The 25,009-nt window shown below is 54.5% G+C and overlaps 1 protein-coding gene and 1 long non-coding RNA gene across 3 annotated transcripts in view; one reads left to right on the top strand and one right to left on the bottom strand.

Annotated features, from left to right (window-relative positions):
* Positions 1 to 5,897: 5,897 nt before the first annotated feature.
* LOC111725751 lies at positions 5,898 to 8,370 on the bottom strand. The gene is made up of 4 exons (XR_002773738.1): positions 8,057 to 8,370; positions 7,476 to 7,622; positions 6,842 to 6,967; positions 5,898 to 6,588 (listed from the first exon to the last, which is right to left on the bottom strand). It is a non-coding gene; the product is annotated as an uncharacterized LOC111725751 (long non-coding RNA).
* A 118-nt stretch (positions 8,371 to 8,488) lies between these two features.
* GSE1 (Gse1 coiled-coil protein) overlaps positions 8,489 to 25,009 on the top strand; it is a 104,083-nt gene continuing 87,562 nt past the window's right edge. For both annotated transcript variants that reach the window (XM_023514077.1, XM_012806166.2), the window contains exon 1: positions 8,489 to 9,209. In XM_023514077.1, the coding sequence (XP_023369845.1) occupies positions 9,173 to 9,209 (37 nt within the window). In that variant the 5' untranslated portion in view covers positions 8,489 to 9,172. The remainder of the gene's footprint in view (positions 9,210 to 25,009) is intronic.

Raw genomic sequence — 25,009 nt, 5'->3', positions numbered from 1 at the left:
CCATTCAGACCCTCTAATATTTTTACATGATAAAAATGGGGCCAAGAGAAGGCAGCTGTTTGCTTGAAGCCAGTGGTGGGACTAGACCTAGAACAAAAGTTTCCACCGTGCTGGCGAGATGAGTGGTTCTCGATCAGGGCAACTTTGCTTTCCAGGGGATAAGCGGGAGCACTTTTGATCGTCATGGCTGGGGTGTTCTGTTGGCATGTAATGTTGAGAGCACGGATGCTACTAGGTGTTCTGCAGCTATGGACAGCTCTCCACAACAAGGAGTGATCTCATCCCCAATGCCAGTCAGGGCGGGAAGACTTGCTTTGTGAACAGCAGGACAGAGGAATCATTCTATTGAATGTCCTGCACTGGGGTCATGTCCAGGATCCCTCCATCCATGCAGGCAGGACCCACTGGAGGGCTCTCACAGGGCAGCTCAGGCCATAGGGACCACCCAGAGAGAGCAGCTAGGAAGGCCAAGGAGGAAAGGACATGGCTGGCATGGCCCCAGTTTCTTTGCAAAGCAAAACCGGTAAGAAGGGCCCTCGAGCTCCCCTCTCTGGTCTGTTGCACTAAAAAGCCAGTGCCCAGCATGAGGGGACAGCAGGCACGAAGCTGCCTTTTAGAAACCGCATCTTTTTGGCCAGAGGGCTACACAGATCTGAACCAGTTCAGTGCAGGGTAGACAGGGAGATGTGTGTGTCATCCACAGACGGGTAATTACAACCCTGGCAGTGACTTTTCCAGCACCAAAGGTGAGAAGGGCTGTTCACAGACGCCTCTTCCCTTGAACAGGGCTTCGCCTGGTCTCTGCGGCAGTCACCAGTGGGGAGAAGAAAGCCTTGTTACTCTGCCCCCAGGCAGCAGAGGAGGACGGCAGCCAGGGCAGGATCTGAGGAGGAGGCAGGCCACTCACGGCTGTCACTGTGTCCACAGTCAGTGCTGGCCACCTGTCTGGGGACTGTGGAGCCATGTGCATCGTCCTATTTCACTCCATTTTGTGGGGCTGCCTAGAACTATGAATGGACCACGTCCAGCCATGGCCCCCTGCATCCTGGGAGGCATTCTAGGACAGGCAGAGGGTCCCACCCCAGGATAAGCTACTTAGCCCGGGTGGTCCCCAAAGTGGTCACTGTGAGCTTTTTCTGGGATCCCAGTAGCCCGTAGAAAAGCAGCCCTTTGGTCGTATCTCTGCTGCTGTCTTATAAAACCATTACTGTAAAGCGTTCCCAGACCCCGAGCCTGCCAGCAGCCTGCTCCAGGGCAGGCCTGATCAGGGGGTCAGGTACACGGTTCTGTATGTAGATGGCAAGATGCGGTGCTCTTGCCTTCCTGCTTTTTGTTTGTTTTGCTTTTAATGAAAGCCATCTGGGCATGGTGTCTCACGCCTATAATCCCAAAACTCTGGGAGGCTGAGGCGGGTAGATCACTTGAGCTCAGGAGTTCATGACCAGCCTCCTCCCTGCCCCCTCCTTTTCTGGGAAATCTATAGGGAACAGTGCCCCTCTCTAGAACTCAAGGGTGCAGCCTGGCATGGGGCCACCAGAGTGCCAGTGGGCACAGCTTGAGCCCAGGTGCCCTACTGCCTGCACCCCAGACCCTGAGTCTGCAGTCTCAGAGTGAGACTCCGTCTCTAAAAATAGCTGGGTATCGTGGTCGGCACCTGTAGTGCCAGCTTCTTGGGAGGCTGAGGCAGGAGGATCACTTGAGCCCAAGAGTTTGAGGCTGCTGTGAGCTATGACACCATGGCACTCTACCAAGGGTGAGAAAGTGAGACTCCGTCTGAAAAAAATTAAGCCACTTGTGGGCTCCTTCTGCAGAGAGATGAGGGAGCCCCCATAGAGAGCAGCTTAAAATGCAGGAGCTAGGTTCACATCTGAGCATTTTGCCTATTGGCTGTGTGACCTTGGGCAAGTCACTTCTCTGGGCTTCGGTTTCTTCACTGAGAAATGGGGGTAATGATACTTATTTTTATTGTGAAGATGAGATAAGGTACTGAGAGCTTCTAGCACGGTGCTAGGCCTTAAGCAGACATCCAGAAAAGGACCTGTTGGTAACTGCGTTCGTCAAGCTAACACTAGCCACTGTACGAAGACGTTTGACACCCCAGTGGAAATTATGCATAGATATTTCTTAAGCACATGGCCACTTAAAGTACACCTAGCGGAGGGCCAGGACAGGGCCCTCTGCTCTGAACATCATTCAGGAGTATTGATGGAGGCATTGCTGTCTTCAATACTGGGATTCAGGGTCACCTTGGGAGCACACACCCTTGTGAAGACCTGGAAAGCCTCACACAGGAGGCTTTTCTGCGCCAGGCCTAGAAGTGGCCGGTTATTACTTCCAGCATATTCTGTTACCCAGAACTTGGTCGCCTGGCCCTGAAAAACTGCGCCAGAGGCTTGGAGGTGAAAAGCTGCCGACCTCGGATTCCTGCTGTTGTTATGCTAGTCCAGTCCTCGCAGGGCCCATGGGTGTGTGTAAGGCTAGCAGAAACCTCAGCCTCCAGGTGGACCCCGAGGAAGGCTGGCTGGCTGGCCATTGTCTAGGCAGATGGCCACACATGATTACACCCATCCCAGCAGGGTGTCGACTTCAGCCTCACAGAGGACAGGCAGCCTAGCCACACCCCAGTGTGGGGCCTCTGGACACTTAATCCAAGTGCTCTTTATAGACCTGAAGGATGGCTTGGCCTAGCTGGCCTAAGGCATGTGGCTTGCAGACTTGGACAGTGCCCAGGGCTTCCTGGGGCTGGTAGGACCAAAGTGACAGGATGTATGAGCTTCCCATGGCTGCTGAAACAAATTACTACAAACTGGCTGCCAGCTTAAAATAACAGGAATTTATTCTCTCACAGTTCTGGAAACCAGAAGTATGAAATCAGGGTGTCATGAGGGATGTGTGCTCACCAGAGTCTCGAGTGGTGTGTGTGTGTGTGGGGGGTCCTTCGTGCCTCTTTCTGGTCCCTTGACTGATAGGTGCATGGCTCTAGTCTCGGCCTCCATCTCCACGTGGCTTCTTTCTGGTGTATCTTTTGTCCATTCCTCTTTTTATAAGAACACTTGTTATTGGCTTTAGGGCCCATCCCAATAATCCAGGATAATCTCATCTGGAGATTCTTAATTACATCTTCACAGTCTCTTTTTCCAAATAAGGCTGCATTCACAAGTACCAAGCAGATGTAGCTTTCGGCAGACCACGTTCAACTCACTATACAGGGGCAGGTGGAGGAGGCCTAGGCCCAGGTTAGACCTCTGAGATTGGGGGGCACCCTATAGCTCCCTCGGGCGATAGGAGAGCAAAGGTAGAAAGAAAACCTGGGTCCAGAGACTCCCCTCCCTCTCTGCACCTCAGACTTACCTTCAGGCTTGAAACATTCATAGCTGGTCACCTAAAGCCTGACTGTAGCCAGGCAAAGGGAGAAAACAGGTATGTCCTTGGGCAAATGACTTCTCTGGGCTTCAGCATCCCCATGTACAGAACGGGACGATGGTCATTGTAGAGTCTGTCTCTTGGAGGGAGGACAAGTTCCAGATAAGGGGACATCTGTAGGAAAACAGTGTGGAGCACAGGTACACGGAGGCCCTATCCGTGACAGCTGCTATTATCATCATTATCAATGTTATCCACAATGCGGAAATAATTACATCTCTGTGACAGGTACAGGAGTAGTCACATACCCTCATCTTCCTGGAATGCAGGGGTGATTCACCCCATCTTCCAGTTAAGGAAACTGAGGCTTGAAATGTTGATGTCACTGCCCGACATCATTTTTAAGATGCAGTGGGTGGGGCAGGAATTTGCAGTCTGGTCTGCTAATTTATGCTTTATGCTGCCTGATGGTTACAATCATGGATCCTTGAACCAGCTTGAGTTCAGACCACAGCTCTGCTACCTGCTAGCTGTGTACCCTTGGGCAAGGGGCTTGCCCTCTCTGTGCCTCATCTGGAAAATGGAACTCAGGATGACCTCAAGCAGGATGGGCATGAGGATCCAGTGAGTTATCCGTGAAAAGTGCTGACAGCAGCAGCTGGCTCCAGTGAGCGGGGAGCATCAGCTGCGTTATTATCCTAATGAGGGAAGCAGAGGCTGCCCACCCGGGGAGCATTCCAGGTTAGCCACACGGCTTTCCTGCCCCTTCCCTTTCCTGGAATCTATGGGGAGCAGGGCCCCTGTCCAGAACTCAAGGGTGCCGCCTGGCATGAGGCCACCAGAGTGCCTGTAGGCACAGCTTGAGCCCAGGTGCCCTTCTGCCTGCACCCAGACCCTGAGTCTGCAGCCTCAGTTGTCTCAGCACATGCGAGAAGGCTATTTTTATTGTGTTCAGCTGACTCTCTTGGCCGGCAGGCTTTCTCTGTGCTGTGGCAAAGGCAGCCCTGCTAGAGGGTTCTGGGGACCCATTTTGAAGGTGCAGCTGGGGAGGGGTGGGGAAGGGGCTAGCGTCTTCATAGTGGGGATCTGGTGGGCTTCATGCTACCACCTCTTGGGAAGCAGCCCAGCCCCCAGGTTTTCATTCCCATCAAAAGAGGAAGTGATTTTCTTTTCTATCCTGCACACGTTTCTGGGGCCCATTCTTCCTTTGACCTTAGGTTGGCCTGCAGCTTGGGCAGGGGTCTCTGAGGGAGGTGTTGAGGCCTGCAGTGTCCCCAGACTTTGATAGGTGCCAACTAGAGGCTCAGTGCTGGGTGATCCAGCCTCCACAGAGGTGAGCTGAGAGGGGACAGGGGAGGTAGTGGAGAGAGAGACATCTTCTCCTTGGACAGAATCCTCTGGGGTGAAATCCTGGGGAGCACCTAGCAGCTGGTCCAGGTACAGCCTAATGCAGCTGTCCCCCAAGTCCCAGCCAGGCCAGAGGCACCCTCAGAGGAGGTAGTGGCTCCTCTGGGACTGAATGGCAGCAGTGATGGATTAAAAAACCACAGCCAAGCAAGGCACTAGGGCCAGTGGGAAGGGGAAAGTCATCCAGCTACTCTGTTCAGCCACATTATGATCAACAATTGGGCCATTCCGTGGACAGCCCGTGAGGCAGGCTGCTGGGCACGGCGGGGGTGGTTTTATATTTTTCAGCTGTTTGGCAGCAGGTCCCTGGCTGTGGTGTAGCCACCCTCCCAAAGTGGATCTCATGTTTTCCTCCCTTACAAAGGTCTCTGTCACCAGGAAATGTCAGTAACCTACTTTGAGACGCCCAGACCCAGGGCCAAAGGAGATTTAGCTGTCACTAGACTCTTAACAGTGCTGCTTCTTCCCAGGGGTGTGGCTAAAAGCAATTAGGGCTTGGCCCAAGCATTTTAAGATAATTTGATGCAGGCATTCAGATACCTATTAGGGGAGATGTCCGCCTTTGACAAGGCAGGAAGGATAAACATAGGTGGCCCTGCTCAGAACATGGTGTCAACGCAGGCTCTGTTCCTCTCTCTGGGCCCGTCCTTCCCAGTGTCACCCACCCCCTGAAAGCCAGGGCAAACTGGCCAGGAGCTCTCTAAGGCTTTGCCTTACCCCTCCCTCAGTTTCACTCTCAGTGGGACATTGGTGCCATCTCCAAGGGGTCTGAGTGGCACTCCAGACTAGAGACCCCTTTCCCTCTTCAAGAGCTGGCAGGCGTCTCCACAGGTGGCTCCCATAAGGCAGACATCTTTCTGGCACCAGCTCCCCCACTGTAGCAGGGGAAGGGGGGCACCCCCAGATTGGGGGAGCACCCCTCCCTCTGTACCCTGCCTGTGATTGGCCCATAATTACAGGTTTATTGCCTGTACAGCTATTGTGTAATGACATGTTTGCAAATTAATTTTTATGGCTCCTGCCATTAGCATATACAGTAGAGGAAGGTTTAGTATTAATTACTACTGTTGTTCGTGTAATCCCGGAGAATTAAAAACCAATAAAAGAATGACAACAGAAGCTGATAGTTTAGGGTCTTTCAGTAAAATAGTTTTATTTTTTTTCCCCAAGTTGGATCAGAGATTTTTCCAAGCTTGTGAGGGGTTAGGGGAGTGGGCGGCAGCTCACCCAGACGGTCTGCCGCAGGTCCTGGTACACCTCCCCCCATCGCAGAGGGGCGCAGATTGTGTAGAATGCAGGTGACAGTGGGTGGGAGGCGAAGCGGGTGACTTGAGTGAAGGCCCAGTTAGGGGGCGGAGTACGAAGCGGGCAGGTGCTGGATCTCGACCCGCTGTAACCTCCCTGCAGGGATGCCAGGCCCAAGGGGAGGTGCGGGGAGCACGCCGCCACGCAGCTCCGGAAACAAAGGGCCGCCGCGCCAAGGGCCTAGCGCGACCTCGGAGGTCAGCGCGGGGCGGAGCGGCCAGGGGCTGGCGGCGGGCGCGGGCGGCCCCGAGCGGCTGGTTTCCTCCAGGTCAGCAGCCCTGACGCCCTCCCCCGTGACCGCGCGCTCTCGGCCACCTGCGGGGAGGGGGCGCCAGGCAGAGCGCAGCAGGAGACTGGGGTATTAAAAACGGCTTCTCGCACCCCCAGCGGCTGGGCTCTGGGAGAAGGCAGCAGCCGCCGGCACGCTGCATCCTCCGAGCCGTTGGTGGCGGCGGGGAGGAGCGCCACCCCTCCCTAGCCTTGGAGCGCTCCGCCCAGCCATTTAAGATTTTTCTGGCGGGGAGGACAGGGCTTGGTAAGTGGCACAGAGGGGTCAAAAGGCACGCCAGGCCCCCCACCTCCTCCAATTTGCCCTCCAGAGCTTTTCTCTAGGGTATCATATTCCAAGAGTTCAACTGTCATTTGAAGCCGCCGCTTTAGCAGGGACCCCGGGGCTGCCGCTGGGGACCCCTGATTTACGCAGTGGTTGGAGAGCGTTGGCAGGAGCCCAAACCTAGCGTGACCGCGGTTGCCCCGCTGTGCGTACCTGCGGGCTCCGGTCTGTTCCTCAAGCCATGATTGTATCTGGGGTCAAAAGGTGACCCCCTTAGTGTCACCAAGTCGTGATTCCGGCTGGTTGTGCCACCAAGGGGTCCTTCAGGAGGTGAAAGGACTTGAAAATAAATTGTCACATCAAGAGGCAGCCTTGCAGCGTGCATTTAAGGGGGGGGGGTGGAACGTGGGTAAATGGATCCTGTCTCTTTAAAATCGCTGGGCTGGACAATGAGCGCACAGGATGTGGTTTGGCGGCAGGGTTTTTTCCCCTTCGATTTGGGGAATTATCACATGGGGCCTTCTTGAGCTGGTGTGAAAGAGAGGCGGCGTGGGGAGGAGAGATACAGGCTCCACGCTCACTCACACACACTCTGTGCAGTTGATCGTTTTCTTAAACCAAATTAGCCAGGGCTCTCGTTACTATGGTGCAGCCGGGGCTTGCAGAATCCCAGTAATAGCATTTATTAGGTCTATTTGCCTGGAAGCATGCCTTCCCGGATCTGATAACGCACAAGAGCAGGGCGAGTGTGGGAGATGGTATCAAGCATTTGATTACACTTGCAACAGGGATTTTTAAGGGGTGGAGTGCAGGGGGTGGGGTGGGGGAGGAAAGGAGGTGAACCAACCGCTCGCCAGAGGAGCTCGCCGGGTCGCCGGCGTGTGCGTTTCCGCAACCCCGTGTGGGTTTCACAAAAGGCAGCCCGGAGCGCCTGGGTCACGGTTTGGGGATCCTCCACTCGGTCCCGGAGGAGGGTGAACTCCAGTTCCCGCAGCTGTCAGACGTGGGTGGGGAGGGAGGGAGGAAGAGAGGGCGGACGGGCGGGCAGCCAGAGCGCGGAGTTGGGCAGCCGGAGGGGGGGACCAGCGGCGCCCGCAGCCACCCACTGTTTGCAAACGGCCCCCGCTTTGGGGCAGAGGGGAGCGTCCCGCCGTCAGCAGCAGCACCCTCCCGGGGTGTAGAGAGGGGAGTCCGCGTCCCGTTTCCCGTCCCCATGGATCTGCCACCCGGCACGGCGGCCGCGCGAGGGGAAGCTCGCAAGTGAAACTATTATTATCGCCCTGCGAAGCGTGGAGCTCTTGGAAGATGCCGCGTAGAGACGGAAGGAGCTGCCGCCGCCGCCTCCAGCCGCCCGCCGCTGCGCCCCTACCCTTTCGCTTTCATTAGGGGAGACAAATCTGCTGTCAGGCAGCCAGCTTTCCAATTTACCGATAATGATTCTTGCATGAAAATTGATCGAGGGGCTCTCCACCGCCGCGCGCTCTCGCCTCCCCGCTCTCCTCCAGCCTCCTTCTGCCCGGGCGCCTGAGCCCCCGCGAGTTCTTTCTCCTCCTCCTTCCACCCCCTCTCTCTGAGTCAGTGGTGGGACGCCGGGCCAGGGAGATAACCAAAAAGGGGGGAGGGGTGTTGGTGCCGAGAGGGGGAGGGGAGGCGGCTCCCCGGCCTGCTTTTCTCCAGCCCGGGACTTGTTTGCAATCGCTGCCTCTTTTATTTACGAGAAGAAATCTCCCCCTCGGTACTTCTTGGCTGTTTGGGTATTAATTTTCTCCTCTTCTCTCTCCCACTCGCCCCCTCCTCCTCTTCCCCCCACCCCGCCCCTTCTCACCCAGTAGCTAAGGGGAAACAAAACAAAGCCGATTTCTCCTTGGCAACAAGAGATACCCCCTCTCGCCGCCCCCCCCCCTTTCCTTTTTCCTTCTGGTTCTGAACGTGAAACCCTGTTGGAAACAGGTCTCTTGACCCTCGCCCTTGACATTCAAATGGCTGAATGGAGGAGAGATTGCTACTCGCACGTCTTGGGGGCTGCTTTTCCCCCCCTTCTCTCTCTTTTCCTTTCAAATGAGTAATCCCTGAAGATCTTAACCCCCCAATTTCATCACCCTCACCCCCCCCTTTATTTTTCTCTCGCCCTCTTCGCTCTCCCGCCTGCTTTGCTCCTCTGTGCTACCCCCTCCTTTTTTATTTGCATCTCAAGTCCAAAAGGCAGAAAATACACACGCGGCGAAGACACCCGGGCAGCCGTGGAGGCTCCGGCCGGTCCCTAGTCGTCAATTACCTCACTGTGGATCTGCGAGGGTCAAGGTGGCCGAAACTGCCCGGGCGCTGGCCAGAGAGAGCCTTTTGATCATCTGGGGGAGAGGGGGGAAGGACTGATTTTTTTTCCCCCCCCCGTCGCTCTTGGGATCGCTCTTCTGCCTTTATTTTATTGTTTTGGACATTTTTGAGCACCGTGGCTTGGACAGTGCTTTTTGTTTCATTGCTAGGCATTAATATTTTTTTCCTTCTTCATCCCTCTCTGGCCACTATGGAATTCTAAACTGAACCATGTTTGGATTGAAGCCACCTCTGTATTACTTACCAGGTAAGCGAGCCGTGCGCCTCCCCAGGTCCCGCGCGCCGCCGCTGCGCCAGGGACCCTCCCTCACCTGACCGCCCCAGACTCCCCCAGCCTGGGTCGGGGCGGTGGGTCTGCCGTGCCCCCCACGGGCGCCCGCGTCCTCGGTTCCTCCCGCTGCGGTCGAGTCCGCGGTGTGTGCGCTACATGTGGCGGAGGGCACCCACCGGGCCCGCCGCCCCCACCGCGCCGCCGCCGGGGGTTGTGCGTCTCGTTCCTTTTGTCTGCCCGGAGCCGGCTCCACCGCGGCGGCGCAGCGAGCGACCGAGGCACTTAAGCCTTCCGAGGTGAATTAAGCGCCGCCGGGTGTGAAGTTACTTTCCTCCGGGCCGCCCCGTTCGGGTAGCGTGCCCCCCCAGTCCTGGGGCTTATTTCCCTCTCCCTCCAGCCAACCCCTGTGCTTGGTCTCTGAACTAGCGTGGCTAGTCCGCCTCCCCCGCCCCCCATTCCTGCCTGGGATTCCCTGGAAGGTTTTGTTCTGCGGAGGGCGGAGGGTGGGGGGACAGCCGGGGAAGCTCTGGAGGGTATTTGGCGTGGCTTCCTATTTCCTTAACCTTCCTCCACACTGACTGCAGCTTGCCCTGTAACTTTCTGTTTCTGGGCGAGTCGCGCTTTCAGCCCCAGTGGGGAAGGGAGGAGATGACAGGAGAGGGTTTGGGGAGCCCCTTCTCATTCACCTTATTCGTACTTCTGAACCATCAACATGATTAAATGTAGGCTAGAGAGAAGCTGGTGAGCCAGGAATTCCTGGTTGGGAGGGTGGGAACCTGTGGTGAACCCTAGGGTCCTCCCCCAGGGGCGCAGACAGCCCCCCAGGGTCCCCTGGGGTCGGAGTGTAACTTGCCCTGCGCGCCCCAGGTGGGGCCACGTGACCGCAGGTCAGGAAGGCGGTTCTGCCTGTGACCGCTTGTTCTAGGAATGAGCTGTTTTTCCCCTGCTTTCTTTGAGTTTACCCCCCTTGGGCTTTGACACACAGTTCCTATTGAAGTTGGGGTGTCCACGGCGTAGGGAGAGATAGCTGTGCTGAGGAGAGGGCAAGTTCCTGGTTTTCTCTTGTTGATGCTGTAAAAATTCCGTACTAGAGGCTGCCTGGGAGGTTTATTTCTGAATTGTTTTGCTGAGGAAAGGTGCACGTGGCTGGGTGTTGGGTTTCTTTTTTTTTCCTGTGTTCGGAGGATCCTGTCACTTTTGCTAAGCCTCCCACACCACCTTGAAGGCCCCAGGAGGAGCATGTGTGGAGAGGATGGGCCTGGACAGAACCCAGCTCCTCTGGGCCTTTGCTGCCCTGACCAGGCAAACATTTTCACCGAGTTAATAGGGCAGGGCAGAGGGTCACCAGAGTCTGACTGACTTTTGAAAAGTAGGAAAGACTTCTGTAGGAAATCTGTGCATTTACTATTTTTGAGTTTCTTTGTGGCTATTTCAGTTTCCCAGCCCTTCCCAGTAATTGACACCTCCGTCTATGTTTCCTGCTTGGCGTCTATACCATTTTTATGGGAATATTTCTCTGGGTCTCCATTTCATTTTTGATCTCTTTTTTTTTTTCCCCACTGCCTGAAATGCCAGCCAGCAGTAGCACGCTTGGCTTCCCCCTCCCTCCGCACTTCCCTTAGCAGAGCCAATCCACATTAGGACTGGGAATCCCCTTACTAAAAGGTTGTAACAGGAGGTCAGAGTCCTTTGGTGCACAGAGTCATCTCCCCCATGGACGAGGCAGAGCACAGTCAAAGGGAGCTGGTGCCTGGTGAAATTCACCAGGGCTCTTTAACCCAGGAGTAGCAGAACATCACTCCTGCTGCAGCCAGCCACTGTTTCTGGTCTGTGACTTGGGGACAGAGGAACTTTCTTTCCTCCCTACCCCTTCCCTGCAGCTCTGTGCCCCCTCTACTACCACCCAGTTGGAGGCACTTAGGACAAGCTTGTGGCAAGAATGAATCTTCTTAAGTACAGGGTGGCTTCAAAGCACAGGTGTTTGTAATCTATACCCCACTTCACCTGCCATTGGGTGGCTCCTAGGGCATATTTATTCATCAGGTGACCGATTTTCTGTTTACACAGGGAACCTCAGAAAGAGGAGGAGGAAGTGTCAGGCTAGGGAATTCAAAGCCTTTAAGGAAAAGCAGCCCAGGCTGGGGTAAAGCCTCCGGCAGGCAGGCAGGCAGGATGGATGAATTCTGCCAGTCTCGACCTCCAGGGAGATAAGGAGAGTCAGAAATGTGGGCAGACCAGGGCACTAGTGAATCTCAGCCTGGGTTTGAATGTTTCCCCTGCTAGAGTTTTGTTTTGTTTTTTAAGCGCTTAGTGGGGTTTTATACTTTATTGTCTTAGTTGATATTCAGCCTGGGGGCTTAGCTGGGAAGAGCTATAGTTGGGTACTGTTGCTTCCTGGTGTGACCCAGTATTTTTGAGCTCTCTCAGGCCTTGCTGCAAATGCTTTGCACACTCTCCTCTCTTCATCTCAGTTCTCCCCTCTGAGATCGGTGTTGCCACCTGCAAAGTGAGGCCCCAGAGCTGCTCCACAGTTTGACCAGTTTGGAAGTGGTGGAGCTGCCTCCTACCACACGGGGCTGAAAATGAGGGGCCCAGTGTTGTGGGCAGCCTGCAAAGCTCTGTCTGTGGTCTTAGCCGAGAGGCAGAGCCCCACCCTGTGGTGGCCTGACACCCAAGTGCTCTGGAGCCTGTCAGACTGGGCTGGAAGCCAGATCTCAGACACCACAGGGAGCCAGGAGCAAGGGCCCAGAACCTGCCTGTCCAGCCAGTGCCCTGGGGGCAGTCCACAGTCAGCCTGGCAGCAGTCCCCGCTCCTCCTGTTTGACAAGTGAGAACACTGAGGCTGGGAAGTCAGGGTGAAGTCCAACTCTGTCTCTTCCCAGTTCTGTGTGTTCTTGGGCAGGTGACTGAGCTCTCAGTTAAGCCTCAGTTTTCCCATTTGTAAAATGAGATTCGTAATTAGATCTCCCTCAGTCAGTATCAGTGTAAGTCAGAGGTCAGCAGTGGATAGCCCTGTTGTAAATAAAGTTTTATTGGCGCGTAGCCATGCCTGTTCTTTTATGTACTGTCTCTGGCGGCTTTCACAATATAAATGGCAAAGTTTAGTCTTTGGGCAAAGCCCATATGGACTGGCCAACCTTAGAATATTTATTTGCTATCTGAGAAAGTTTGCCCAGTCTCTGGTATAGGGGGTTAGATGCGGGAATTGTCACAAGGCATCGAGGACGAGGACAGAAACTGGGATGAAGTTAATGAGTGACTGTGATAGGAATGATTGTTTTGTTGCAGTCAGTATTACTGTTAGGAAAGTGGGATTGTTTGTTGAAAGTCACAGAGCTTCTCAGTGGGGGCTTGATCTCATATCTTTGGACCAGGCCTTTTACCCTAAGGTATGGCATCTGGCTCTCTGTGCTATTTGGCTGGCCAGGGGGTGGCATCAGAGGACTCTTGGTTTACAAGGGGTGCAGGGGGATGTGCCAAAGGAGGTGGGGACAGGGGTTTAGGGGGCAGGTGGGTATGCCTCTGCCTAACTACAGGTGGGGGTCCCTCTGTAAACTCACCTTCTCTGTGTGTGTGCACCCAGTTACCCCATTTCCTGAACTCTGCCAGACTCCATCCAGCTCCACGTGGGCAGGGACTATGTCTCTTCTTCGAGCCAATATTTTTGCCAGACCATAGTAACAATCATGCAAAATAATAACATCAGTATCCACAGAGTATCTTTAAAAACATGATAATAATGGAGGACAAGGTGGTGCAGGATGAAGTGGTGGCCACTGTTTGTCCACACCACTGTGTTGTACCAGGCACAGCACTGATTTCAGTCATCAGCTCCAGGAGGTTGGGCTTCTCTCATCCCACTGAACCGCTGAGGAAACTGAGGCACACAGAAGTTTGATCACACAAGCCGTAAGTGGTGCCGCCAGGCTCTGACCCCCGGCAGTCTGGCTCCAGAGTTCTTGCTTAATAAATATTTGTTGAACGCACGAGGGAGAGAGAATCAGCCGTTGGTGTTGGTGGCGCCCTCCCAGCCTCTTATCTTGTTCCTGGCGTTTGTGGAGGGACAGACTCCTCAGTTGTCAGCTGACCCCACCCTGGCCCTGCACTGAACTCTTGGTGACCCCAGCCTGCCTTTGGGATGGCTATCCACCGCTTGGAAAGATGCTCTAGGCCAGGCGTCCTCAAACTATGGCCTGTGGGCCACATGGAGCCTGCTGAGGACATTTATCCAGCCCGCCAGGTGTTTTTGCCCCCACTGCCTGTCCTGCTTAGCAACAGACTCTTCCCAGGGCCCGCAGTCCAGCCCTCCAACGGTCTGAGGGACAGTGAACTGGGCCCCTGTTTAAAAAATTTGAGGACCCCTGCTTCTCGGCCCTCCAGTGAGGAAACTGAGGCCCAGAAAGACCCGGGACTGGCCCTGTAGCCATGCAGCCTGCTGGTGGCCCTGCTCAGACCTTGGGTCTCCCCTGGAACATTTCCCTGCCTGCCCCTGCGGCCAGGGAAGTCACTAATGGCTGGTCAGGCCTGGCCCAGTCCCTCTCTGAACAGCCTTGGAGGGGGTTTGCCAGAGACTGGGGTTTCCCAGAGAAAAGGTGTGGCCGGTGGGGAGCTGTCAGATTTTATTTTTCATTCCCCCCACTCCACGCTTCTAGAAAAACGTAGTCATGGCTGAGTGTAGAGCTCTGCTCAGGCCCACCTGGGTTGGGGAGGGGTCTAGAGGCAAGGGCAGGCCAGAGCCTCAGCCCTCCAGCTGCTGCTCCCAGCTCCCTGGGTGCCACTCAGGAACCAAAGCCGGGAGGGCCGCCCGCAGTTGCCAGCTGTGCCCCAGCTCGCGTCTGGCTTCTGGCTTGTCACGGAAAGCTGTTGGGTCATAAGGAAACTTAACAGCTTTGGGGCAAGCTTGGGAGTCACCCCAGACCTGTTTTACGGGGGGCAGTTTGGGCCTAGTGGGATCTGAGTCAGATAAAAGGAAAACATGGCTATTTCAGTTGTGATTGAGAAAGCTGCTTATTTACAGCTCAGAAACTCAGCGGGGACAAGCATTTCGGCTCCCATCTAGCACTTTCCAGGCAGTCACTAATTAATCTTCTGATACCCCTGAGAAATGGGGAGGGGCGGCCATGTTTCCATCTGTCGGCTGGGAAAGCCCGGGGCCCTTGTGTCCCAGCTGCAGCCCAGCCCTTCTCTGAGGGGCCTGGTCTGGTTCCCACCTCCCTGCCCAATTTGGTTCTCATTAAGATTTTTTTCTTGCTTATAGGCGTTGTTCTGACGCCACGGGTGGGAATCTGATACGGCCCCCCTGCAAACACTTGCTTCTTATCTTCTTGACTCCAGAATCAGGAGAAGTTTTCTTTGTGCTCTGGGAGCAAATGGTCATTATGATAACTGGACTCTGGCCCGTGAGTGCACAGGGATGCACGTCCTTCTGTGTCCTCTCTGCAGGAGAAAGCGCAGGGGCAGCGGGGCAGCTGGCTGCACAGCTCCCAGCAGAGCCAGCGAGGAGGAGGAAGTATCGGGACTTGGGCTTCTGCTTCCAGCCCACTGCCTATGCTGCTTGTTCCTCTTCCCCCTGGATGTGGACACCCACTGGGCTTCTTTCTCACAGGCAGCAACTGAGATCCAGCGTCTGCTCTGCCCTGGCATTTTGCACCTAAGAAATGAGAGGCTGAGAGACCATTCCAGGCCTGTTGACGTCACATTCTTCTCCTTAGACTTTTGGGGACACAGGTGGTAGAGGCAGCCTCCTCGACTACGATGCATCCTCTCATATTCCACTTTGCAAAAAATAATAATAATAATTAGACGTTTACAACCCCTGAAGTAGCCTTTCCAAGAGGGAGGTGGAATCCCCACTTCATGGACCCTCAGCAAAGCAGGGCTTGGGCATTGATTATCCCCTTGGTGGTCTGATACAGAATCAGCAGAAATTGTGAAGCTGGGAGAGGGTGTGTGCATTAGAAGGAAAGAGGGAGTTTGGGGTTGAAGGAATAAAGTATATGAGGTATTCTTTTTCTTTTAAGAGCTTATACAGATTTAAAGTCCTTTTGTTAATTTAGGAACATAAAACCGTGTGATGTATAGTTTGGTTTGCTCGTAAAATTACTAAGTGTGGCATATTTAGGGCTATGAAAGCTTGGGGTAAAAGGGAAAAAAATCAGTGAGAATTTTCTTACAAGTCTTAAGGGAAAGATGCATTTTTTTTCCAGCATTGTCTCAGGTCGGGGTTAGTAGTTTCTCTTGGTAACAGCTGTGCTGGGAGATGCTCCTGGGGCGGCAGGTTTGAGTTAAGCCAGGCCCAGGTCTCAGCCCTGCCCCATGAGCCTGCCCAGTCTGCCCAGCCCCTGCCCTGAAGGCTCAGTGCCTGCTCGGCTCCTGTTCCCTCCCTCCTGTGGGGTGACAGGAAGCGCCCTCTGACCAGGCCTGGACCGCCGCCCAGTGGGCATTTGGCCGCTTGCTTAATGGCCTGTGGGATCTGAAAGTCATGGAACATTGGACTTGGAAGGAACTCAGAGGTCAGATGGCTGACCTCTCCAATTGTCTGGATTTGGTGGTCTCAAGGGGTCCTCTTCCTGACACCCAGGTCGGGCTGGGCTCTGCCCTCTAGGTCAGACTGAGCCATGCCACTGTGGGTTGTTAGAAATGTTTCTTTTTACAGGAATACATGCACTTGACCTAGTTCTTTGGGGGACACAGAACAAGTCCACACCTCCTAAGCATCATCCCTCCAGGCCCCACCTTGGTGCCAGGCATTGTGCTGAGTCCACAGGGCAGGAGCAGGGAAGGAAGTCTGTGTCGTATCCTTCAGGACCAAATGGAGCAAGTTGAGTTAAGATGGAGCTCTGGAAACTCACCAGAACATCCTAACAGAGGAAATCCAGGAAGGCTCCCTGGAGGAGGTGGCACTAGCACTTAGCGGGCATGAGGCTGGGTGGAAGGCAGCCAGTACAGGAGGAGGGTTGAACAAGAATAGGGAAGCTGCTCCCAAGGCAGCGTGTTAAGTTCGCGTCAGGCATGTCGAGAGCTGGGCGCTGGGCTGTCCCTGCCCAGATGGTCATGGTGGTGGTATGGTGGGTGGGGTGGGGTGGAGTGTGAATTGAGCAATCCAGGTGACAAGGGCTGGTGCCAAGAGGTGTGTAGAATTTTCCAGGCATGCAGAAGAGGCAGCAATTTGGTTTGAGGTGGGGGTGGAGGCCGTGTTAGGGAAGGCCACAGGATGCAGGTGACATTTGAGCTGGCCCTTCTACTCTGGGAGGACCCTCTGCTCCTCACTATTGGGGGCTTGCTAGGGAAGGCCACCACACCTGCCCTGATTCCTGGCCACATCCTCTAGTGGCAGGGCCCATCCTTTTAAGAGGTCGTGATGACTCTCTCGGAGGGTGTCCAGACAGCGGGGCCCCTTCTAGAAACTGAGGGCCCTGAGGCCCTTCTAGAAACCGAGGGCCCTGAGAGTGAGCTGGCAGGGTGCAGGTTTCACAGAAGGGGTTACACCATCACCTGGCAGCTGTGGCTGCTGAGTCTGTGTCCTCTTGTTTCTGGCCCACCCAGACATACCCTATGTGTGGACTGAGTATCCTATGTGTGCCAGACCCTGGGGGCCAGAGACATGCATGGGTCAGGCCCAGCCTTGTTCTCAGAGAGCTACTGTGTTCTGGAGCAGGAGGCAGAGCTGAGCCTGGCGGGGGCTTTGGAGAGGAGGGCGCCTTCACACTGGGCCTGGCCTCCCCACAAGGACAGGAAGAAGAGTTTAGGAGGAGGGGGAAGTTTGGTGAGGGGGGTATAAAACAGTGTGGAATGAAGCCAGTGGGTGGGTCAGAACCACACCGTGGAGGGTCTTGAATGTCATAAAACCAATGACACATGAACTTGATTCTGTCATAAGTAGGTGGCAACTCGGGGTTTCTACGCAGCCACCACCACGTTCATCTATGTATTCAGCACGGTGTTTACAGTATGCCAGGTGTACAGGGGTGCAGCCCAGGAGCCCCCCCTAGGAGCTGTGCCCTCATAGAGTTCCCATAAAGGGCATGTGAAGTGTCCCATGATGAGTGTTCTGGAGAAAAACAGAAGGGCTTCGAAGGTGTGGAGGAGCTGGCGTGGGGGTGGCAGGTTGTGTGCTGGGCGACCCTCCCTGTGGCCTTCTCACACGCAGCCTCCACCCCCGCCTAGGTTTGAGGAGGGTGAGTGGTGCTTAGGCCAGGCCCAAGGCTGGGGGAGGGTGTGAGAAGCAGAAAGAAGGATGGGGTCTCAGGGGCTGTACTCCAGGAGGAGTGGGGTCCCAACATCCAGGGTTCTTGGGGTATCCTTGCTTGTAGGGATTTTAGGTGAGCAAGCTTTTCTGATGCTGCAGTGCTGCCTAAGCCAGGGACTCTGCCTCTGCTGCTTACTCCTGTGTGGCTCTGGGCAGGTTACTCACCCTCTCTGGGCATTAAGCCAGTAGTAATACCTGCCTCTTAGGGTTGGTAAGGTGCACTCACCAAGTGCTGGAGGACCGCCGGCTGTGATTACTGTTCGGATTAATAGTTCTAGCTGTGTGCTCTGTGTCTTGCATTCCAGAGAGGCATGAAAAGAGGGAGATGGCAGTCTGGGCAGGGAGGGCCTTGCTCATGGGCCATGGGGAGGCCTCTGAGGAGCTCAGACTCCCGAAATGGCTGTCAGCCAGCCAGGGCCATTCACAGCGCAGTGTTCACAAGGTGACAAGTTCTAAATAAGTAAAGAAGAAACGGAATCTCCCTGGTGAGATTGTCTGTGCTCTTCCCCCCTCCCCATGTCAGAAGAGCTGAATCGGGGCCCTAAGGTCACTGCAGGGAGGGCATTGTTGCCCAGACCATGCTCAGTGGAGGCCTTGATGGTGATAGATTTCTCCTTCAACCTGCCCCACCCTCAAAGGACTCCAGTGTCATCTGCCAGCACCAGTGAGCAAGTGACAGACCCTGCAGCCAGAGCCCCAAGCAGACGACACCTTGTCTCATACTCTGGGCCTTCTTTGAACTGGTCCCAACACTCCCCTCCCCTTGTCACTCTCCTCGTATAATTCATTTAGGATTAGCTTTCAGACCTTCTCGCCAGTCCTAACTTCTGTCGTCTTGGTAACTGTGTCAACCGTTTGCTGGTTTCCCGTGATTATCTGACAAGAGAAAGGGGGGCCAGCAGGGAGTATAAAGGGAGGGGAGGAGGAGGTGATGCCGGGTCTTCACTGAACTCACTATGGAGGGCCCAGGGTGAGGGGCAGGGCTAGCAGCTGCCTGGGAGGGTCACACCAGCCCCTGACACTGGGAACCAGTGTCATCAACACGTACCTTAGATCTTGAGGGCCCAGGGACAAGGTGTTACCTTCTCCACCCCCACCCCACTCAATTTCCCTTTTGGGAAGTTTCACATAGAGGCTAATTTTAACCCATGTTTACTTTAGCACCAACCACAGGGGGCCAGCCCTTGGGTGGGAAGGTCAGATCAGCATTTGGGGGCCTGATGGCCCGGTCTGCAGGGGACCAGGACTCCCTGAGATGGAGGGGACTTGATAAGCACAGTGTGGTCCTAAAACATTGTTTTATATACTTGTGGATGCTGTGGGTCAGGAATTCAGAACAGGCATGGTAGGGTATGGCTGGTCTCCGCTCCTGTGTGCTGGCTAAAGTATGGAGTCACCTGAAGGCTTCTCTCTCTCAGATCTGGTGGTCAGGGCTGGGGACTCTCAGAGCACCTCCTTGTGGTCCCTGTTTCAGTGGTTCTCAACCTTCCTAATGCCGTGATGTATTGTCATTGTTACAAAGGGGTCTTGACCCACAGGTTGACAATCCCTGCTCTATTTGGTTTGGGCTTCCTCACAACGTGGCAGCCTCAGGACTCCAAAGGCAGGTCCCAGCTTGCAAGGAGGAGGCTGGGTGGCCTTTTAGGGCCTCCCCTGGGAAGGTAAGCAGCTTCACACCCGCTTCTGGTGGTTACATGTGAGGGACGAGCTCACCCACATTCATTTGGAAGGCATTTAGGTTCTGCCTCTTGGGGAAGGTACCAGCAACGTTCTAGAACAGCGGTTCTCAACCTATTGGTAGCGACCCACAGGAAGGGACTGCGGCATTGGGAAGGTTGAGAACCACTGTTCTAGAAGAACGGGGGCATGGGAGATGATGTTGACGTCACCCCTCTGGAAACGTCAGCCACACGTACTGCACCCACGCGCAGCCTCCCTGGGTTTCTAGGAAGAGTGCCCTTGCCTTTAGGAGGGAAAGAGATCCCATCCTCCTCCAGGGTCCACTCCTGAAGGTTCCTGAAGACCAGTGGTATGGAGCTTGGAGCAGAGGCCTTGGTGCTCTGGTGGGGAAGCTGGCAGGCGCCTGCCTGGGTGGGCCTCCCAGCTCATGGCAGCCCCCAATTTCAGGTTCCCCAGCCCTGTGGGGAAAAAAAAAATGAGGGTTGTTTCTGAAAATAAGGGCATTGTTACTTGTCACAGAGGAAAGACCAGCCCCTCTCTAGGATCGGTGGGAAGACAAGAGTGCCTTTTGGGGGAGCAGCTAATGAGCTATGTCTGATTTTATGAAACTCCATGGTAAATTATTAATTTGGGCCAGAAATGAAAGTGTGGAACCGGATAGGCTCATGAATATTCATCACTGACTCCAGTGTGGGGTTGATCAGTGGCTAGAGCAGGCAGCCAGCCTCTCGACCCAGATATGTGTGAATTCCTGGGGCGGAGGCCCTTGGGAAGCCCTTCCTGGTCCACTCCCTTGGTTTTTTGCTTCATAGGTGGGGCTGATAACTCACATCTCATTAGCATAGGGCTGGCGCTGGGACCAGCTCGAGACGGGCAGGGGTCAGAGGGTTCCCAATGTGGTGTCACTACCGTGGTGACACTTGCCCAGAGGAGCCAGAAGCCCTTGTTCCCCACCTCTGCTCCCCTCAGAGCCTCCTAGGGGTCAGTGTTAGGAAGCCTGTTGAGATGAGGGTCATCTTTAGTTCTGGAATGTGACCACAGTTAGCGTTATTGAGGTAACCTTTCAGGGGGGATATAGTAGGGCCCCCTGCCATATCTGAATCTGCTCTAAATAGTAAGTTAGCATTTCCAGGATGGTTCTGCTGGGATCCGTTTCTCCCTGATAAGCCACAGCTGCTTAGCATGGGAGGGCAGGCCATTGAGAGTTCACACCCTGCTGGCCTGTCTAGCTTACCTCTCCTCCATGCCTTTGTCTGGGCTGTTCCTACTGTGCTAAGCTCAGAAGTCTGGAAACCTTTCTGGACTCACCCCTGGCTAGGACTGGGTACATTCTCCTCTGTGCTCCTAGATACATAATAAGCAAGTGTGATCCATGGTTGTACATGTTTATTCATAAGGGAGCATGGTGCAGGAGTTAAGGTCATGGGCTCACAAGCCATGTGGTCAGGGTCCAGGTCCTGGCTCTCTGCCTCTTCTCCTTGTGAGGCTTTAGGCAAGTTACTTAAACTCTGTGCCTCAGTTTACTGATGAGGTGGCTGTGAGAGTTAGCAGTGCTTGTACACTCAGAGTCCCCAAGAGGGATGGTGTCAGGGCTCTCAGTATGGGTTCACCCACTGTTGGCGTTCTCCGGGTGACCAGCATTGTCGTACTTCCCACTGGGATTGGAGCTCCAGGGCAGGGGCGCCGAGGCCCCCCAGCTCAGAGCCAGCACACAGGGACGTTTGCTGGTGCCCATGGTCTTGTGTTAGTGTGCACCTTTCCCGTGATGTAGGTCTACACCCCCTGCAGCATTGCATCGTGGGGAAGGCTGGGTGGGGCCTGTGTGGGTTTGTCGGATCTCTCTGGGAGGTCTAGCACCTGCCCTCTGGCTGGACAGGCCCACTGGTTTTGCAGCCCTGAGACGGCCTCTGCATGGGGCTGAGGCTGCTTCCTGTCTGAGCCCCAGTGGGTGGAGGTGGGGGGTTTCGAACTTCACCACTCAGAGGAGGAGGACAAAGAAAAGCACCATTTCTAGTAGCTTCCGGGGTTAAGGCCAAGATAGGAACTATGGCCCTGGGTTCCCAAGCTGAACTGGCCACTCCTTGCAGCAAGTTTTTCAGAGAAACGGGTCTCTGGCTGGCTGAGCAGCCAGATGGGATTAAAGGTTGCTTGCCGAGTCCCAGGCTCACAGGCAGGTTCTGAGGGCCTCTCCAAGGCGTGGGCAGTTCTGGATGGCCTTGGCACTTGGTCAGTGTTGGCCTTCTGGGGCCTTGGTGTTGGGGGAAACCCTTAGCCTCCCAGTGTGTGAGAGGCGCCAAGTCTGTGCTCAGGAGAGGGAAGGCTTTGGGGTGGGAAGACCTCCCCTCACCCTGCTTCTGCCAGTGTTTCCCAGGGGCCTTTGGGGTCCAGCAAGTGGCCTGCTGGTGGGCTCCTCAAGGAGCGACGCCTGCTGTGTGACAGAGTTGTGACACTTGATCCTGGCTTGCAGAGAGGGTCATGGAAGGCATATGAAGTTTTATTTGGTTTATTGAGACCCATAACTCCACCTGCCTGGCTTTTCATCCTGATTTTGATGCTTTTGACTGAGGGCTGTGTCACCTCCCAGGCACTCAGGCTGTGGGAGAGAGGTGGCCAGCGGGTCAGACCGGTGGGGTGAGCCATATGGGAGCAACAACAAAGCAAATAGCCCGCAACCAACTTTGTTCTCCTTGCCCTGGTTTGGAAAGCGCCCTTGGCTTCTCACAACTGCAACTGTACGGGCAGTTCCTGAGCACCTGCTGGTGCCAGCCCGGGAGGGGCTGAGGGGGAAGGTGGAAAGTAAGTCACAGGTCTTGCCTTGGAGGCCCTCCCAGTACCTGAGAAGGGGAGGAGTCAGCAGGGAGTGGGCTGACTCCAAGTTTCTGAGGGTGAGAGGAATAGAGATGACTCCTAGCTGGGGCTGGCTGGAGGATGGACAGTTCCCATTTGGCTGGAGTTATCTGGGAGGACTTCCTGGAGGAGGCGGTGCTTGGAGCAGATTCTCAAGTGTGAAGAGGGGAGACATTTTTTATCTCAGTGAGCCGCAAACTGGAAGGCGAGTTCGACTAACCCAGGATCTTGTTAAAGAACAGGCTCTCATTCGGTGGGTCCGAGAATGTCTAACCGGCCGAATGGGAATTTCCCTCTCAGGAGCTGCAGGAGCCACACGTACCCTTCCCAGGCCCAGAAGCTGCACTGAACGTCATCAGTGCTGGATTCACAAGGCCAAATGTGGTAGCCACTGGCCACGTGTGAACATCAGAACATAAAACTAAAAGTTAAACAAAAATCAAAGCTTCAGGCCGGGTATGGTGGCTCACGCCTGTAATCCAAGCACTCTGAGAGGCTGAGGCGGATGGATTGCTTGAGCTCATGAGTTCGAGACCAGCCTGAGCAAAAAGCAAGACCCCATCTCTACTAAAAATAGAAAAACTGAGGGGAGGGGGAGAAAAACTGAGGCAAAGGGATAGCTTGTCTCAAGCTTTGGAGGTTGCTGCGAGCTATGACGTCAGGGCACTCTACCCAGGGTGACATCTTGAGACTCTGTCTCAAAAAAAATTCAAAGCTTCAGTTCCTCAACCACACCAGCCTTGTTTTAAGTGCTCTACAGCCATGCAGGGCTGGTGGGCATTCTTGTGGACAGGGCAGACAGAACATTTTCATTGTCACAGAAAGCCATTGCACGGTGCCGGTCTCAACCCCAAAAGACAGAAGGCTGGGGTTGTGATCCTCAGAGTGGGGCGAGCAAGGGCCAGAAACAGTCTTCTCAGGGGGGTTCTCTGGCGTCTAGAGGGGCTCTGTGCTGTGTTTGGGGCCACAGAGACCTGGAGGAAGGACCCAGCTGACCTTCTGATGTTAAACCCAGGAGGGACTGAAGCTCAGAAACAGGGCAGAGGTGCGTTGTGGCGGGGGTGGGGCCTCAGTGAGTTGGAGATGGCAGTGAAGGGCATGTTTGGGGTCTGAGAGATGGTGGTGGTGTCTTTGCATGAAATGGGGAAGTGAGTCAGGCGTGGGGGCAAAAACCACCAAGTGACAGTTTCATGAAGGAAGGAGTGGTTTCCACTGTCACGTGGCACTGGATTTGGGGACCAACAATCCTAGTGCCTTGGGGGGGGGCACACCCCCTCCCCTGCTCACCCTTCTTTTCCACAGCAGGTTAAGTGATGTGCACAGGATTGCAAGGCTGGAGAGAGGCGACCCTGGAGCCTAGCTCTCGTCCCCCAGTATCTGGGGGGCTTCCTGTTGCTGTGGGACCCCGGTGACATCTTAGACCCAGTGCTTAAGAGTACCCAAGAAAGAGAGACTTGGGAGTAGTCAGGGGGGCTTTTAGAAGGGGTGAGGGCCTCTGTCCATCAGTGGAGCAAAGGCCTGCCTTGGATGGTCAGCACGTGAACAAGTCAGACCATTCCTAGAGAGGGGAGCTGCACACACAGGGGGCCACAAGTCCAGGGAAACTCGGGCCTGTGAGGAGGAGGGTTTGATTGCATTAGACACAATGTGGTTCTTGAGTGAGGTGGAGTCTGCTTTGGGAACTCCTGAAATCCTAGGTGAGGACTTGAAGGGGCTTCCCATGGCTTGATTCATCCAGCCCTCACCACCCCTGTCAGACAAGAAATATCCCTGGCCCCACTTACTGAGGAGGAAAATAAAGCACAGAGAGGTTAAGTGACTTGCCTAAGGTCACAACAGCTAATCAGTGATGAAGCCAGGGTTTGAACTGGACATTTTGATTCTAGCGACAATAATGAAGCCCTTGTTCCCAGCCTCTCAGTGACCCCCCAACCCCAGTACTGATGGAACAGAGAGGAAACAGCCCCGCACCTGAGTGCCAGCTCCCACCCGGTGTGTGACATCACCCCCCGCTGTGACACCTTGCACAGACCGGTCCTTTCACCTCTTAGAGTCTCAGTGGTTTTTCTCTGACGATTGAATAATAATTCACATACAGTGAGAGCCAACCCTTTCAACTTGAGCATATAGTTCAGTAGCTCTTGGTACTTTTCACAACGTCATACAATTATCATTACTGTCTAGTTCCAGAATATTTTTTTTTAATACCTAAGAGAAATCCGTGCCCATTAGCAGTCCCTCCCCGCTGTCCCTCCCCCCAGGCTCTGGCAGTCAAGTCTGCTTTCTGTCTACGGATTTGCCTGCTCCGGACATTTCTTACAAATGGAGTCGCACAGCGTGGCCTTTGGGTCTGGCCGTGCTTAGCATGTTCCCTGTTGCAACATGTGTCAGGGCTTCCCTCCTTTTTATAGCCAAATAATACTCCATTGTGCGAGGAGACCACGTTTTGTTTATCTGTTCATCTGTTGGTGACATTGGGTGGGTGGTTCCCCCTTCTTGGCTATTATGAAGAATGCTGGTATGAACATATGTGTACATGTTTCTGTGTGGACCTGTGCTTTCATTTCTTTTGGGTGAGTTCCTAGAGTGGAATTGCTGGAATCGAATGGTAACTCTGTGTTTAACCTCTTGCCTGCCTGTTTTCCTGTGCCTCAGTTTTCCCAGCTGTAAAATGGAGCTGTGTCCTAGGGACCCGCTGTTTTTCTGTATCAAGTAACACTTTATTTGGAAACTCTTGAGGAGCTAAATGATGACTTTTGTTCTTGCTATTAATAGGGACACCAGGGCCATCCCAACAGGTGGGTCCAGAGCAGGTGGCCGGCAGGCAGTCTGTGTCTAGAAAGCTTGCCCTTCCTCTGGCCACTGGTTGCTCAGATTGGACTCATTGTGAGTGAGTGTCCTCCATGAGTTTCTGGGGAACTTCCTAGGAATTCAGGAGAAATTTCTCCAAAGTTGAATTCCATAGAAAAAGAGACCAAGGCTTTGGGTAACAGCTGCCACC

This window comes from Otolemur garnettii, unplaced genomic scaffold, assembly GCF_000181295.1.
Source record: "Otolemur garnettii isolate 467f Iridium unplaced genomic scaffold, OtoGar3 scaffold00047, whole genome shotgun sequence".
Lineage (NCBI taxonomy): Eukaryota > Metazoa > Chordata > Mammalia > Primates > Galagidae > Otolemur > Otolemur garnettii.
This window is presented reverse-complemented; position numbering and strand designations above follow the sequence as displayed.